The 17,872-nt window shown below is 32.3% G+C and overlaps 1 protein-coding gene across 3 annotated transcripts in view; it reads right to left on the reverse strand.

Moving 5' to 3' along the window:
* Positions 1 to 17,872, reverse strand: part of TUSC3 (tumor suppressor candidate 3) — a 158,159-nt gene that overhangs the window by 60,922 nt on the left and 79,365 nt on the right. For all 3 annotated transcript variants that reach the window (XM_006916428.3, XM_006916429.3, XM_025049884.1), the window contains exons 5-6: positions 15,492 to 15,632; positions 15,287 to 15,376 (exon numbers count right to left, since the gene is read on the reverse strand). In XM_006916428.3, coding sequence (XP_006916490.1) covers positions 15,287 to 15,376; positions 15,492 to 15,632 — 231 coding nt within the window. The remainder of the gene's footprint in view (positions 1 to 15,286; positions 15,377 to 15,491; positions 15,633 to 17,872) is intronic.

A 17,872-nucleotide genomic window follows, 5' to 3' on the forward strand; every position in this document is an offset into this window, starting at 1 on the left:
TTGTCCTTGGAAAAATATCTGTTTGGGTCCTCAGCTCATTTTTTAATTAGGTTGTTTGATTTTTGCTATTGAGTTTTACAAGTTCTTTATATATTTTGGATTTTACCCTTTATCAGATATATGATTTGCAAATATTTTTCCTATTGTGTAGGTTATCTACATTTTTTGATGGTTTCTTTTACTCTGCAGCTCTTTAGTTTGATATAGTCCCACTTACGTATTTTTGCTGTTATTTGTGCATTGGGCATCATATCCAGAAAATCATAGGAAAGACCAATAACAAGAAGCTTTTAATCACTGTTTCTTCTAGGAGTTTTATAGTTTCCAGGTCTTAGGTTTAATCCATTTTAATTTTTGTGATACTATAAAATAGAGGTTCAATTTATTTTTTCTGTATGTGGTTATCCCATTTTTCCAACATCTTTTATTGAAGAGGATATCTTTTTCCCTTTTTCCCTTCTTGGATAATTTGTCAAATATCAGTTAACCGTATATGTGGGATTTTATTTTTGGGCTCTTGATTCTATTCTGTTGGTCTACTTTTATGTCACTATTATACTATTTGATCACTATAGCTTTGTAGTGTACGCTAAGTCTTAATGTCATTGATAGATTCTACAACTTTAAGTGAAATGTATAATGAAACCAATTTTACCATTGGTTAATTGATATAAAGAAGAGTTAAGTTCCTACACGTCTCATAAATGTTATAACAAAACAATGCTGAATAACACGACACTTTTGAGTACCTGCTATAGTTTGAAATCAGGAAGTGTGATGCCTCCCACTTTATTAGTCCTTCTCAGAATTGCTTGGCTATTTGAGGTCTTTTGTGGTTCCATATGAATATTAGTATTGCCTGTTCTATTTTGTGGAAAACACCTTTAGAATTTTGATAGGGATTACTTTGAATCAATAGATAGCTTTAGGTAGTACTGACATTTTAACAATACTAATTCTTTCAATACATGAACATGAGATATCTTTCCATTTGTTTGTGTCTTCTTCATTTTTTAATAAGATTGCTTTCTTTATTTCCTTTTCAGATATTTCATTGTTAGTATATAGAAACAAAGAATTTCTGTTTGCTGATTTTGTACCCTGAAACTTTACTGAATTCACTGATTAGTTATAACATTTTTCTTTGGTAGAGTCTAAGAATTTCTATATATAAGATCACATGATCTGTAAACAGATAGTTTTACTTCTTCCCTTCCAAACTGGATGCACTTTCTTTGTCTGACCGCCCTGTCTAGGACTTCCAGTATTATGTTGAATAGAAATGATGAGGGGGGTGCTCTTATCATCTTAGAAGAAAAGCTATCAACATTTCACTGCTGAATATGATGCTGGCTGTGAGACTGGCATATACGGCCTTTACTGTACTGAGGTATGTTTCATCTATACCCAATTTGTTGATCATTTTTATCATGAAAGATTGTTGTAATTTGTCAAATGCTCTGTATGCTTCTAAATGATCATAGATTTTTTTATCTTTCATTCTATTAGTGTGGTGTATCAGTTATAGATTTCCATATGTTGAACCACACTTACATCCCAAGGATAAATCCCACTTGACCATAGTGTATGATACTTTTAATGTGTGGTTGAATTTAGCTTGCTAATATTTTGTCAAGAAATTTTGCATTTATCTTCATCAAAGATATTGGTCTGTAATTTTCTTTTTTTGTAGTGTCCATATATGGCTTTTGTATCAGGGTAATGATGGCTTTGTAAAAATAAGTTTGGGAGGTTCCTTCCTCTTCAGTTTTTGGAAGTTAATTGACATCTATCTTAAACTGGTATAATTCACCAGTAAAATTATCAGGTCTAGGACATTACATCTTGAGAGGCTTTTGATTACTGAATCAACCTCCTTACTCATTATTAATCTCTTCAGATTCCCTGTATCTTCATGATTTCTGTGTTGGTGAGTTTTATGTTTCGAAGAACATATCGATGTCTCTGAGGTAAACCAGTTTGTTGGCTTTTGTTTTGTTTTGTTTTGTTTTTTCACTGTAGTCTCTTATTATCCTTTGTCTTTCTGTGGTATCAGTTTTAATATTCCTTTACCTAACTTTGAGTTCTTTCTATTTTTCTGAGTTAGTCTAGCTAAAGGATTGTCAATTTTATTTATCATTTCAAAAAGTCTAGCTCTTGTTTTCATTGATCTTTTGTTTTTGTCTTCTATTTACTTTTACACTGATCTTTTTTCCCTCCTGCTAAGTTAGAGCTTAGTTTGTTCTTTTTCTAGTTTCTTCAAGTGAAAAGTCAGCTTGTTTATTTGAGATCTTCTTTTTAAATTAATGTAGGCATTTATTGCTATAAGTTTCTGTTTTAGGAATGCCTTTGTATCATCCCATAGGTTTTGGTATGTTGTGCTTTCACTTTCTTTTCAAGAAATTTCTTGATTTCCTTTGATTTCTTCTTTGATCCATTGATTGTTCAGTGTATTTAGTTTCCATATTTTTGTGACTTTTCCAAATTTCTTGATTTAAAGTTTCATACTATAGCAAAGACAAGTTTTGTGACTTATCATATGATCTGTCCTAAAGAACAGTCCTTATGCACTTAAGATTGAGTGTTCTGCAGCTGTGGAATGGAATGTTCTACATGTCTGTTAGGTCTATATGGTCCAAAGTATGGCTTGAGTTCAATGTTCTCTTATTTTTTTGTCTTGATGATCTACCCACTGTTGAAAGTGGGATACTGAAGTCTCATACTATTACTGTATTTTGTCTACTTCCTTTAGCTCTATTTACTAATATATTAAGCAACATATTAATATGTAATATTAATATATTACTAAACTTAATTACCCTTTATCTTTATATAATGACCTCCTTATCTCTTGCTACCATTTTTGACTTAAAGTCTTTTTGTCTGATATAAATATAGCTACCACGTTCTCTTTTGGTTTCCACTTGCATGGAATATCTTTTTCCACCACTTCATTTTGAGCCTATGTGTTCTCTTAAAGATGAAGTAAATCTCTTATAGGTAGTATATAGTTAGGTGTTTTATTTTATCCATCCAGCTACCTTATAGCTTTTGATTGGAGAATTCAACACATTTATATTGAAAGTAATTCTCGATAGGTAAAGACTCATTAATATCATCTTGCCAATTGTTTTCAGGTATATTTCCTTGTCTTGCTGCCTTTGTGACCTGATGATTTTCCATAACAATATACTTTAATTTACTTCCCATTATCTTTATTCCCTTTCTGAATCTACTGTAGGGTTTTGCTTTTTGGTTACCATGAGGTTTACATAAAATACCTTATATGTACAACAGTCTATTTTACACTGATAATAATTTAACTTTGATCACATACAAAAACTAATCTTTTACTCTCCCTTTTGTTTTTGATATTACCATTTACATCTTTTTATATTGTTTATCTATTTATAAATTGTGGATGCTATAGCTATTTTTAATATTTGTCCTTTAACTCTTACATTAGAATTAAGTAGTTAATACATCACCATTATGGGATTATGATATTCTGAATCTGATATGTTTACCTTCACCAGTGTTTTGTATATTTTCAATGTTACTAATTAGTGTCCTTTTCATTCAGCTTGAAGAATTTCTCTCAGCATTTCTGTAAGACAAGGTCTATTAATGATGAATTCTGTCAGTTGTTTATTAGGGAAAGTCTTTATCTCATTCTTATTTCAAAGGACAATTTTATGGGTAGTCTTGGTTGGCAGTTTCTTTCTTCTGCACTTGACTATATATCACCTCTTCTCTCTAAGCCTACAAGGTCTTCACTGAAAAATCTGCTGATGGCCTTCTGGGGATTAGCATGAGAGAATTTTTTTTTTTTTTCTAGTTGCTTTTAAAATCATCTTTGTCTTTCATTTTTAGGTATTTTATTCTAATGTGCCTTAGAGATCTTTTTTATTGAAATTCTAGGGTTACCTATTAGCCTCAGAACTCGAATGTCCAACTATCTCACAATATTAGAGAAGTTTTCAGCTATTATTTGTTTATATAAGCTTTATACATCTTTCTTTTCTAGGGCTCCAATGATGCATACATTATTTTTCTTTATAGTGTCTCATAGAAATCCCCTTTAGGATTTCTTCATTCCTTTTCATTTGTTTCTTTTTGTTCCTCTGATTGGATGATTTCAATTGATATGTTTCTAGATCACCAATTATTTTTGTCTGTATGGTCAAGTCTACTGTAGAAGCTCTCTATTCAATTCTTCAGCATTTTATTTTTCAGCTCCAAATTTTTTTCAGAACAAAAAATTTTCTGTTTTGTTGGGCAATTCCTGGATCTTCATTTTTTGGGGGCTAGTTACTGGAGGTTTACTGTATTCCTTTGGTAATGTCATGTTTCCCTGATTCTTTGTGATCCCTATAGACTTGTATAAGCATTTTAAGAAGCAGTTACTTCTTCCAGACTTCACAGACTGACTTCAATAAGGTAAGCCTTTCATCTGCGGGTGGGTGCATAATGGAGTCTACTGTCATCTGGAGTCTAGTGGTCCAAGGCACCAAAGTGCGGTATGTGGTGGCACTAGGTAGGGGCAGGGGCACGATGTCTCTCCAGCTCAGGTCACTGGGCATGGCAGTCAGAGTTAACAGGGTATCTAGGACTGCTGGCTTCCAGGACTGCTCCCGGCTCTTGTAGGGGGTGAGAAAGGATTCAGGTGGTTGGTGTCTTGTACTCGTGTGGCAACAGACATCTGGGATGATTGCTGGTGCAGTTCCCAGACCCTAGTGGAGTGGGGAGGAACTCAGTCACCTGGTGTCAGCAAATGCAAATACTGATGGGGTGATAGCCAAAGAAATTTACAGGTGATTTTGTTGGCCATTCAGTGGCAAAATCGGCTGACTTTTTCTCAGAGCAGGTCTTTGTAAAAAGCAATCACTCCCACTGTGTTTGTTCCCTGATCGTAGCTGGCTCTCAGCTTTGTTGATGTGGGCAAGGTGAAATTGAAGCAGACTATTGAAAAATTCCTCAAAAAGCTGGAGAAGCTGTTTGGTTACCCTGCTCCTCCTTTTTAGGAGAAGGAAATTCTTTCCAGCTAAGTTCCTTCTCAGTGCTGAACAATGCCAGCATAAGTGATGAGATGACGTTGGCAAAATGAAGCTGTCTTCCTTCTCGTGTGATTATTCCCAAGGTTTTTTGTTGTTGTTCCACTGTGTTACTAAAACTTCATAAGTGGATTCCAGGTCTCTCAGAACTCATTTTACTTGTGGATAGCTATCTACTCATTGATCTTTGAGTGGGGAGACAGGGAGGTTGCATTCTCCTATGTTACTATTTTTTGCAAGTAGTATTTTTAAAAGTCACATTAATTATCAGACCATTCTACACTTACTGCTAGATTTTATGTTAGATTTTGACAGCTGGACACTTAAAGTCCAGGCTGTGTGGAGTTTTACTAGCATTAATGAAATAGTAAAGATGTAGAGCGAGTGATAGGCATAAAGATTTGAAAGTTTCTAGAAATACAGTGAATGAAAGAAGTGCTAGGAGAAAAATGAGATTGCAAAACAACTTTCTCTGTAATGAGAGTACCTTTAGTAGTAACTTAATAACTCACTGAAGAATTATTATAAGTGCTAGTTATATTTATGGTGTATTTTAGTAAACTTGGTAGTTTAAAGTATGTTGAAGATGATCCATGCTTTCAGAACTAACTATATTAACAAATCAGCAAACTGGAGAAAAATGATGGTTTCTAGTGATCAAAAGCTAAAATATGAGCAAGTAAGAATATCATGAAGACAGCACAATGAAAAGTGAGAAACACTTCATTTTCACGAAATGAGGGAATGGTACAGGGCAAATATCTTTAACATCAAAATATACTGTCAGGTACTATAATTACCTAACAGCAAATATTATTTTGAGACATAATACTTTCAAACAATTTAGGTGCCATTGAAATTACCATGATAATAATGCAGATATTTCTTTTTCACATATAAGGCTTGAGATAGTCTGTATATAGTGAATAGCTATAGGACTTCTAAAGAAAGTGGTGTTGCACTATATGTGCAATTTTACACATTTTAAGATACTATTAAATTTTAAAAGCATGTACCATCTTTGGTCCCATATAATTTCAAGTATATAAGTTGTTGGTATTAGTTTGCATATCCAATTAATTGAACTAGACAGATATGTACCTCAATGAAAGAGCACAGTGGTATGAGGCAATCTCGTATAATGGGAAAAGCATTCCTAAAGATTTATAGTTTACATTTTGAACCTAAAACTGTAATTTAAAGATTTAATAAGTACATAAATTGCAAATCAAATATCAGACACAATATATAGTTAATGACTAATTTCATAATGTTCTCTTTATTATTAAAATATTGTTTTTCATTCTTTAGTGAAAGAAAACTGTAATGTTACCTAACTTTTAGAGCTTTTGACAGATTCTTGCAAGATTTAATGTATGACACGATAATTTTATTTCTTGGCAGAAATAAAATGTTGCTTTTCCAAACAACTGCTTCTTTGGGAGAGAATGAAAGCATTTTTTTGCATTATTAACACAGTAGCTCACTAGTATATTTATTATAAAATTCATTTTAGGAATAAGGCCTATTTTAGAATATCATAAATTTCAATAGTTTTTCTGTTTTTACACTCATGGATAAAATAAAAGATTATGTTATAGTAGGGGCATGCGATATTTAAAAATTGTTTTAAAACATTTTATGGTATACATTAACTCTATTTCAACACGCAATTTGTAGTAAATCCAAATTAAATATCTTTGGATAAGTCCAAAACCTTTCAAATAAATAAAACTTTAGTACATGTATTTATAAATCTATATACTCTTATAAAGAGGGTTATAAAGATGGGTAATATTCTGATTCTGTGGTCAAGATCATTTCATTTTTTTTTTTTTTTTTTTAGTGGACATGATTACGTAAAAAAGATATACAAAATTGAAAGGAATAAATAAGACAAATAACTACCATGGCCATTCTTTATATTCATCCAATGTCATAACGAAATAACTATCAAAAAAGCGACACCTGAACTAAGAGGAAGAGGGTTCTATAAGTGTAGAGAAAAGAAGGAATGTCATTCAAAGATGACTTAGAATAAAAGAAAATGCATTATGTGTTCATTGTAAACCAGAATTAATGGAAAATAAAATACATCTGGTTCACTTTCCTATTTGCATCCTATTCTAACATGTGCTTTAGGCTATTAGCTAAAATGACACCAAAGTTTAATAATATTTGGGGAGAGGGAGGAATGCGTGAGAGAGAGAGAGATTTGTTATTTAAAAATATTCAGCATGGCTCATTCTTCCCTTTAGGGTTATTAATTATTCTGAAACTTTAGACCTCATTTATAAACTAAAGCATAATCTGACCTACAATATGAGTGAATCATACTGTGGCTTTTTTTTTTTTTTAATAGAAAAGACAGTATATTTTGGTTCTCTGTTTTTGATAAATATATGTGACATATGACATGCAGTTTTTAAGACTTTACAGAAAACTTCCTTAAATATACAGAAACACTAAAACACATTTTAATGGAATCTAATAGTTAAATTTTACCCGAATTTTCTCATAGCTCCTTTTTATCTAAAGGTGATATAAGTAACATGAATACTGAGGAGATAATTTATGCTAATTTTCAAGCTTATGAAAATTGTGTTGAAATTACTGATCAGCATTACAGAGAATCAAAATATAATGATGCTTGAAAAAATGCATTGAACAAGAAATATTGTGAGTTATTAAAATTTACCTGGTCTTATTTTGAAGTTGTAGCGGTGTAACTTTAAAATGCTTTTCTAAAACTAGAACGTATGTGATTATGAATTACGTTAATATAATTGAATCCATTCTGATAGGATGAGAATAATTACCTTGGTTTTTAAAGACCACAGGAGTCTATTTAGTACATTACTCTTTCCAATGTACTAAATAACTTTCCAAAATTGGAAAAAATTTGAACAATATGAACCAGTTAACAAGTAATTTATCCCTTTCTCTGTGGGAGGGTCAATTCCTCTTGTCTTTTTTCCTCTATAATCACATTTATTCTGGATTCTCAGAGAGACTATTTAAGTGTATTAGATTAAGTTTGATGTATTAAAACGCATTCTCATTTTGTAGTTCTATAATCCCTCTGTGTATATGCTTTCAAGGTTTTAATTACAAAGTACAAACAAACCTTAGGAGGGAAAACCATTTTTTTTTTTCCAGATACACTTAACAGTTTTGAAATGCTGAAAATATAACTTGAATTCTTATTTGCAAAGAAAGATTTATTCATCTATTCAGCTATTATTTATTTAATATCTACCATGTGTGAAATGCTTTGCTAGGAGGCAAAAATACAAATCACATGTTCTTCATTAATTGCCAGGATCATAGGTAGCAAGAGCTGAAAGGAAGTATAGGAGCAGTTTGGGCTGGTCCAGAAGTTGGTTATCAAGATCAGTCAGAGTTCAGGATCAAGATGCATATAATTGTAAAGATGGAAGTCAAAACAAGGTGGAATAGCAGCAAAACAAGGCATAGAGTAGCAGCAACATGGTAGAGATAAAGGCAACGAGTTTTAACAAAGGCCAACTAGACAGACAAAAACTTTAAAAATCAAAAGGAATCAAAAGGTAAGCCAAAGCTTGAAAGAGATAAGATGCAGAGTCATAGCAACAAAGTGACCATAGTACTGAGGTAAAATTTTAAAACAATTCCAGTTTCTAACGCCATGCAATGCAATAATAAGGCTGTAACAACTGAAGACTTGGGCAACTCCATATCATACTGTATCTTTCCACTATTCTATGAGCTCCATGACATAGCTGAACTATCAGGGCAAATATAGTACCTATTATTTAATGGGATCTCAACAAATGTTCATTGGATGAAAAAAAAAAAAAAATCCAAGGGCAGAATCCCAATTCCAAACTCCACCATAAGTTTTCTCTATATCTTTAGTATATTAATTACTGTCTTATTTTTTAAGTTTTCTTCATATGTTGACACCCTCTTTGCTGGTGGTATGATGATTACAATAAAACTAGTGAACATCCTTGCAAGTACTTCTGTATAAAAATAACTACACTTAGTTTAAATAAGCCTATATAATTTTCAACTTATGAAAATATGTCCCTCAAAGAGCTAGCATACGCAAAATTCCTGAAGCTTGAAAGTGTAAGACTATTATGGCTGCCCAAAACAGGACAAATGCTTCACTAATGATAAATTCTAGATTAAGCAGCATGCCATTTTCAAATTAAATGCTTGTGCATGTGTACATAGAACAGGTCTTAGCTTTATTATTAACAACTGAACTGTAATGCAGTGAAAATTTTCGGATTATATTTGGTAAACCCATAGAAATCTTCGGGCAGCAGCTAAAAGCCAAACCTTGAAAAACATGCATATTTGGGAGTTATAACCTAAGCATAAGCTTTATTTCATTGAATGCATTTCATTCAAAATGATTGTTTCTTTAACAATAGAAAATGTCTTTATGTCCCATGTAACTATACAGTTGTTTGGTTTCCCTTTAGCTACATAGTAATGACTGCTTTTGTGATGACTTTCATGCTGTTAAGTGGACCATTAGTATTTGACTTGTGCCATTACATAGCATCTTAATAGTGATAAACAAATAAACTTGCAAATCAGCACAGCATCACTTTGCCTGCACTATTAATTTTCTTTACATCTTCTGTATTCATTTACATTTTAAGTACAATGCAGTGAAACTTACTTTGGTGGCATTTTTAGATTCTTCTAGACACGTTTTATTCCACAATATAAAAAATATGAACAGTCACCAAGATCACAAATGTTTAATATTTTTAAAAACTAATAGCCATATGACCCAGCAACATACCCCATGATCTTATTAGGCTTGCCTGATCCAGTCAGGCAATTAAAAACACAGACCCTGTTGACAGCACCAATAACCAACCTTCCATAAGAGAACAAATTACCTGTTTATTTAAGAATTGTTCAAATGTGTGATAAGAATGGATATAGATATTCTTAAATATGTATACATTTTCACTTTTCCTTGCACGGTTATTTACAAGACATATATGATAACGTCTTAAAAAATTATCCACTACTGGTGAGACATTTTGAGTATTATTTGTTGCTATTTTTTTTTTTCAGAGCATGGTATTTTTAAAACACCAATTCAAATATATATTTCTTCACAAGTTCCTACCTTTGCTTTGGGATCTACTAAAAATGAATAAACCTAGCATATAATTGGAAGTTGCAGCAGACACCGTCTGAGTGCACTGCCCACGTTCCCCTATCCTTACAAACTCAGTGCACTGCAGCCTGACTTCTACCACCAGCACTGGCATTTCTATCAGTTTGGATAGGAAATGTCTTCCTCTGGGAAATGGCACTAAACAAGTGGCTGATGAGAGCTGGTATATAAATACCTCAGTTACCCTCTCCACTTGGGTAAGAAAACTAATGTTTGTGTTTTACACTGGCTCTCAGAGATCCCAGCAGTATTAAGCTTCAGTGGCCAACAACATTAACTGACATCTTTTTTGGCTGCCTTTCCTTTCTGACCTCAGTTTTCCACTTCTATGTTTCCTTCTCCTCTAATATGAACTATTTTCCCTTGAATCACTATCTTTGGTTTGGTTTTGGGAAGAACCTAAACTAAGATTTTAAAAGTGCTTATACATCTATTCTCATATTTTATCTCATAAACTACAAGGTAAGAAAAGTAGTATTAGCCTCATTTTATAGAAGACTAACACAACTGGTTAGAGGCAGAGCTTAGGAAGAACTCAACCCTGTTTTCTTTGTTTCTCTTTGCCCAAACACTTCAGGACAAAGGTATAAAGATGACTGAGCCAAAGAGTCTTCATTTGCACTTATGTAAACCTCTGTTTTTTTAAATGTTTTTTGAAATGTCATAGTAAATCACATTTACTAAGGTATACTATATATTAAAGAAAACGATTATACCAAAGTTATTTACATATCCATCACATTTACTGATGGCATTTAATACATACAACCATCCTAAACAATGATTAACTTCAATTGAAAAAAAATTATTTTTAAGTCATCCTTAGGGTATATACGCTAGATGGCATGGTTTTCTTGGCTGCAAAATATCTATGACAAAATTATATCTAAGGTTTTCCATAGTTCTAAAAAAGGGCTTCTCTTTTTAAATACTGACATTTTGGGCCAGATAATTCCTTGTAGGTGGCTGTCCTCTGCACTGCAGGACATTTAGCAGCATCCCTGGCCTCTATTACTAGCTGCCAGTAGTGGGTACATGTGTCCAACACTACCAAATGTCCAAGAGCTGGAGGGAGAAAGCAAATTCATCCCTGGTTGTATGACATGAGTCATACAAATATCCCTTCACTACTTCATGAAAGACAACCAATTTATAAGGGCAGTAAAGTTTAATGTGGCCTTGGAACAGAAACCATTTATATCTACCTTGAAATTTTACAAATGAAGTTGAAGTCCTGATAACATTTACTTAATGTTACAGAATTCCAAAGTTAAAAGCATTGAAGAAATAACAATGGCTGTGAAGCTTCTAAAACATAATGGAGTTACAAAGAAAGAGCCATAGCTTTTCAGGCTTTGGCCCAACAGTGGAATCTGTTATGAGCTTGAGTTCCCCACTAGGAACTCGATATAGCAATGACAACATGAGGCAGAACACAAAAAAGAGAGATGCCGCGTGAAGGGAAATAGTATTTCTGGGGAATAGAATAGATGTACGCATATTGGTAAAAACTTAAAATGAACTTTGAAGATGTTCATAAGCACAAAGAAATTGTTAGCATTTCAATATATCCGAATGTTAATGGAAGTTGTCCAGTACTTTGCATTTGGGCTTAATTGGTTTTCTTTGTAATTCTGTTGCCTGTTTTAAATTCTGATAAATCCTTATCAGTATTTTAACAAGAAGAAAGGCAAGAGGTATATCAGGCACCTGTAGTCTACTACCATCTTAACCCTGAAAATCTCTTTTCTGTTTGTCATTTTTTTTTTTTATAGAAACATTTTGAGAATGTACTAGACCCACTCCCTTTGTTAAACTGTGTGTACGTAGAAGTTTTATATATATGGTATTTGCTTAATGTAAGAAAAGGCCACTCAATTTTCAGGGGCCTTTTAAGCTTTCTGCTTATATTTTGGATGTCTAGACTGGCTTTTAAAGTTTTGCATTTCATATTTCTCATTGCTCTATAGCTTAATGCAACATTCTCTTTAACTATTAGCTATAGATAGACCATTTCACTTATCTACATATATGTTCTCTCTCCCTTTTTTGTGTTCTGCCTTATGTTGTCATTGCTGTATCGAGTTCCTAGTGGGGAACTCAAGGTGATAGCTTTTATTGGTACCTAGTTTAATAATTTTCTAAACTTCCATAATGAGCACTTAATTTTATAATCGGAAAGTAAATTTTAAAGGTAAAAGTTGAAAAGTCAAAGTATCATATCTCAAAGACTATTCGAAACAATCAGAAAATAGAAAAAAACAGATAACAGAGAAATGCATTCCAGGACTATACCTGGCCATATATATGTAGTCTCTAAGGTCTTATTAGGCAGGCCTTAACTGTATTAATTAAAAGAATTGTCAAAATTATGAGGTTTCATGACCTTTCACCCATATTTAATTAGTCAACCTCTATAGGAAAAAAGGTATCATCTATAATTCATAGCATTTAAGACCCTCAGATTACTTAGTTTCTATCAAAAATTTAAAATGGATTTTAGCATCAGTATTTAAACATTAACCACTGTTATTAACAATATATACATGTAAACACTGTATTAAAAAAATATATAGTCTAATTATCATCAACTTAGTCCTAAAGTGACTCTTAATCATGTTAAAAGATATACCATTCTACCTTTACTACTCTCTTGGAATATTAATTTTCCTCATTTGTAAAATTTTATTCTATACCACTAAAAGCGGTACATAGACTCATTACAGTTATTTTCAAATACGCAAATCCTACATGGGAATTTCTCTATAGAAATATATATAGGTTAAAAATACAAAAAAGAATAGTGCTACTTTTCAAGTTATCTCTTGAAATTTAAACACATCTATTATGAAGAAAAAATATTTACTACTCCCATCCTATTAGATAATCAGTTTAAAGTAAAAATTCTGAACCAGTAACCATTTCATTTTATAAAGCAAAGTTAATCTTCTCTTTTGTTCCAGTAACAGAAAAACCCATTATTATGGAAATCAATTCATTAAAATAAATGAATCCTAGTTCAGTGTCTGTTGACATTATTCATATAAAAAAGTTTTGTTAAAATACATTAAAAGGTAAAACAAGAGCTATAAACTAATGGGCCATGTTCTCCTGTCCCTTTCCACAGTGCTATACAGGTAGGTTTAAGGCCTTGTCTATACTGCTTGGCAACTAATATCTCACATAAACCTGTAATTGTATCCACATCTCTTTGGGCAAGAGTATACTCATGCAATCATCTTTGTAGCAAGAAGTTTCTGTATTTTCGAGACCTTTATGATTTTTTCCAATCCTAATACTTTATTCAAATATAAGAAAAATTTCTATTTATATAAAAGGATGAAGGGTTTGGGACAAAATTTATCTTTTAAATATTTTGGTTATATGAGCTTAAATTTCATCATTTCTATAACTTTTGGTTAAGATGTTGAAATGCTAAAAGTTTTCCCTTTTTAAAAATATAAGAAATTGTATTCTTTTCATGTGTTGTCTGGGCCATCAGAATATCTTTTCCAAAAGGCCATGGAAATCTCAAGCAAAACAGTAATGCAATTGTGTGAAGACATGAAGGTAAGGGAATAATTTATACCTGGATAATTACTTCTAACTATTATTTTTTTATAATTTAATTTTGAATATTAAAGGCACTCAATTATTCCCCTCTAATGCCAGATTTCAAAATTATATACACATGGCAAAGACCATGTTGAAATTACTATGGCAGCTGATTATCCAGAGTCCAACTTTGTCTCCATACTCTTGCCATCTATAGAAGAAATCTGAAAATGTTTACAAAAAATATGAGACTAAATTGATTATTATGTAGTAGCAATGACTGTAATTCTGATAATTTGCAACTAGTCCCTAAAACCTGGGCATTTGAGAAACATGGAAAGAATAAAGTGAATTATATCCCTATATTATAGTTCCACAAAGAAATTCAGAGAAAGACACATACAATGTAGGAAAAAGAAATAACTTGTTAGCTTTCTTTACTGTTAAAAATATTTGAAGCACTGTAAGCAATGAAAACTCATAAGTTTATATTATATATATTTATATTTATAGAGAACTTATAACATTTTGCCATATGATAATTTTATTCTGTTCAGAACCACAGTTTCAGAAATTAAAAAGTTGTTATTCTATGTATGATAGCGGTATTATGGTTATGCTTTTTAAAGAAGACCTTATCTTTAGGGACACCTACTGAAATATTTGTGTGAAATGATACTGGAGTTATTTCAAAGAATCCAACAGCAGGTAAAGAGGACTGAGTGGGAGAATAGATGAAACAAGATTGGTCATGAGTTGGTTAATGATTAAGTTTGGGGATGGGTACATGAGGGACAGCATTACATTATTCTCTCAAAATCTGTATATTTTCCTAAAAGAAAAAAAAAACCTTGAGGAAATCGGGCACATTTTCAAATAGTTAACTTTTACCATCCTAATACTAAAGCCTCAAAGACAGTATTTTGCAAAGTTGATCTATTACAATATAAATCACCCACCAAAAGGAAAGACAAGAAACTAAGTTATATGAATTCAGTAGCAGTTACTAACGTGAACTCTGCTAGTGATTTAACTATGTATAAATTTCACTTTTAATTTTGTAGCAAACATTTCCTAGCATTCTAATACAATGACTGCCAGAGTTCTTAATAATGTTTTAATTAATCTCTTCCTAAGTAAATTAACCATTGAGTGGGATACTGGCTAAAAACTACTATTTTGTCTTCTGGCATTACATATTATTGCCATAGCAGTATACAAAGTTGAAAAAATAGTTTATGCGTGCAAATTTGATATTGCAGGTACACTGAATTTTTTAATCAAAACTAAAGCAGTCCTTACCCTAAAAAAAAATCAATATATTGTATATGCATGCTTGTGTGTGTGTACATGGCAGAAGTAGTAAATAAGAGAGAGAACATAAATTTATATACAGAATCCTTTCTTACTAAATATTAAACATAATTTTTGATTCACATGAACAGGATTAAAGTTCAGAATATTGATACTTAGGACATGCACCTACCACTTGTCCGTTATGTGGGTTCTTATGAGCATATGGAGGTCCACGGATATGGTTCCACATCTGGCCAGAAGTCATAGCAAAGACGATACACTGAAAGAGAACAATGTGTTTCCATTATAGTAATAATCTGGCTCATTTTATTAATATTACTCAACTTATGCTGTTATACAAAATATAGAAAAAGAAGTACAATGTGGTAACATACCAGAGATACCATGGCCCAACCAGTTTTGTTATATATGAACTCCAAGTTGTTCCTTCTTAAATAGAGCAAACCACCAACAAGTGACACTAACAGGGCCAAAGCAATGGTGCCAGAGTAGTTGGGTGGCCTGAAGACTCGAATCTGCAAAAATACAATGAAAATTTTAAAAGTGAAAGAAAAATAATTTTTCCTCTTAACTATATTCCAAGTCCTTCTAATTTTCAACATAAATTTGGAAAGATGCCATCTTACTTTTCATAGCTGGCACTAATATTCCTTTTATTTTTTATAAATCAAAAATATTTGCCTTAAAATATCAGGACTATGTAAAAGAACTCACTCATCATTTTAGGTTAAATGGGTTAAATATACGCGAAATCTAATTATATTAAACCCAGAACTGTTCGGGTTAACCCATGGAACATGAGATCATCTGGTAAAGAGTAAAGGTAAGATGGGGGTATATTATTTGTATAATTTCAAATCAAGACTTTTTAAAAAGACATTTTAAAAACTGCTTTATTGAGATATACTCCACATACCATACAATTCGCCCAAAGTGTCAATTCAATGGTTTTTAGCATATTCACCAATACGTGCAACCATCACCACAGTTAATATCAGAAAATCTGAATCACCTCAAAAGGAAGTCCCATACCCTTTATTCATTTCCTTATTTCTTTTACTTTCTAGCCCTAAATAACCACTAATTTACTTTCTGTCTCTATAGATTTCCCTATTCTGGACCTTCATATAATATGTGGTCTTTTTTAACTGGCTTGTTTCCCTTAGCATAATGTTTTCAAGATTCATCCTTGTTGTAGCATGTGTCAGTACTTCATTTCTTTTTATGGTTGAATACTCCACTATATGGATATACCACATTTTATTTATCCATTAATCAGATATGGTTGAATACGCCACTGTATGGATATACCACATTTTATTTATCCATTAATCAGCTGACAGTCATTTGGATTGTTTCTACATTATGGCTATTCTGAGTAATGTTGCTATAAACATTCTTGTATAACTTTTTGTGTGAGCATATTTTCATTTCTGTCAGGTATATATGTAGATTTGCTGGGTCATATGGAAACTCTATTTAATGGTTTGAAGACTGCCAAATTGTTTTCCAAAGGGCTACACCATTTTGCACTCCCAACAGTGGTGTGTAAGGATTCCAATTACTTGCCAACATTTCTTATCTCACTGATTTTAGCACTCCATGTGAGTGTAAAGTAGTATCTCACTGTGGGTTTGATTTGCATTGCTCTGATGACTAATGAGCATCTTTTCATGTACTCACTGGACATTTACATACTTTCCTTGCAGAAATGTTTATTCAGATAATTTACTCATTTTTTAAGTGGTCTTTTTATTATTGAGTTGTAAGGATCCTATTTTAAGTCCCTTAAAAGAGAAATGATTTGCAAATATTTTCTCCCACTCTAAGGGTTGTCTTTTCATTTTCTTGATGGTGCTCATTAAAGCATAAAGACAAGCAGTTTTTAAAGTAGTTTTTTAAAAAGTAAAATTGGTATCAACTCATGATTTCACAGTATGTTCAGATCTTGGTTCTAATAAAATTTGCTACTAAAAAAACCCCAAGGCTCCAGGAGAGATGGCTAATTGAGTGCTGGGTAGGGTGGATAGGTAGATACAAGATGAGCCAGAAGTATCACACTCTGACCTCATATTTTACTACAAAGCTACAATAATTAAAACAATTTGGTATTGGCAGAAAAACAGATACATAGACCAGTGGAACAGAACTGAGTCCAGAAATAAACCCACACATATATTAGCAACTAATTTTCAACAAAGAAGCCAAAAACATACAATGGATAAAAGAAAGCCTCTTCAATAAATGGTGTTGGGAATATTGGAAAGCCACATGCAAAAGAATGAAACTAGGCTGTTGACACTACATATTAAAATTAACTCAAAATGGATCAAAAACTTAAGACCTGAAACAATACATAGAAGATTTATGGACCTTGGTCTCAGAGGGGTTTTTGTGAACTTGAGCCCAAAGTCAAAGGAAATAAAAAGGAAAATTAATGAATGGGACTGCATCAAACTAACAAAACTTCTGCAGAGCAACAGAAACCATCAATGAAACAAAAAGACAGCCAACTGAATGAGAGAAGATATTTGCAAATGATACCACCAATAAGGGGCTAATAACCAAAATATGTAAAGAACAACAAAAAAACAAACATTCCAATTAAAAAATGGGCAGAGTACCTGAACAGACATTTCTCCCGAGGAGACATACAAATGGCCAACAGACACATGAAAAGATGCTGAACTTCACTAGCTATAAGGGAAATGCAAATCAAAACCACAATGAGATACCATCTCAACCTGTTAGAATG

The sequence above is a fragment of the Pteropus alecto genome, unplaced genomic scaffold (assembly GCF_000325575.1).
Source record: "Pteropus alecto unplaced genomic scaffold, ASM32557v1 scaffold24, whole genome shotgun sequence".
Lineage (NCBI taxonomy): Eukaryota > Metazoa > Chordata > Mammalia > Chiroptera > Pteropodidae > Pteropus > Pteropus alecto.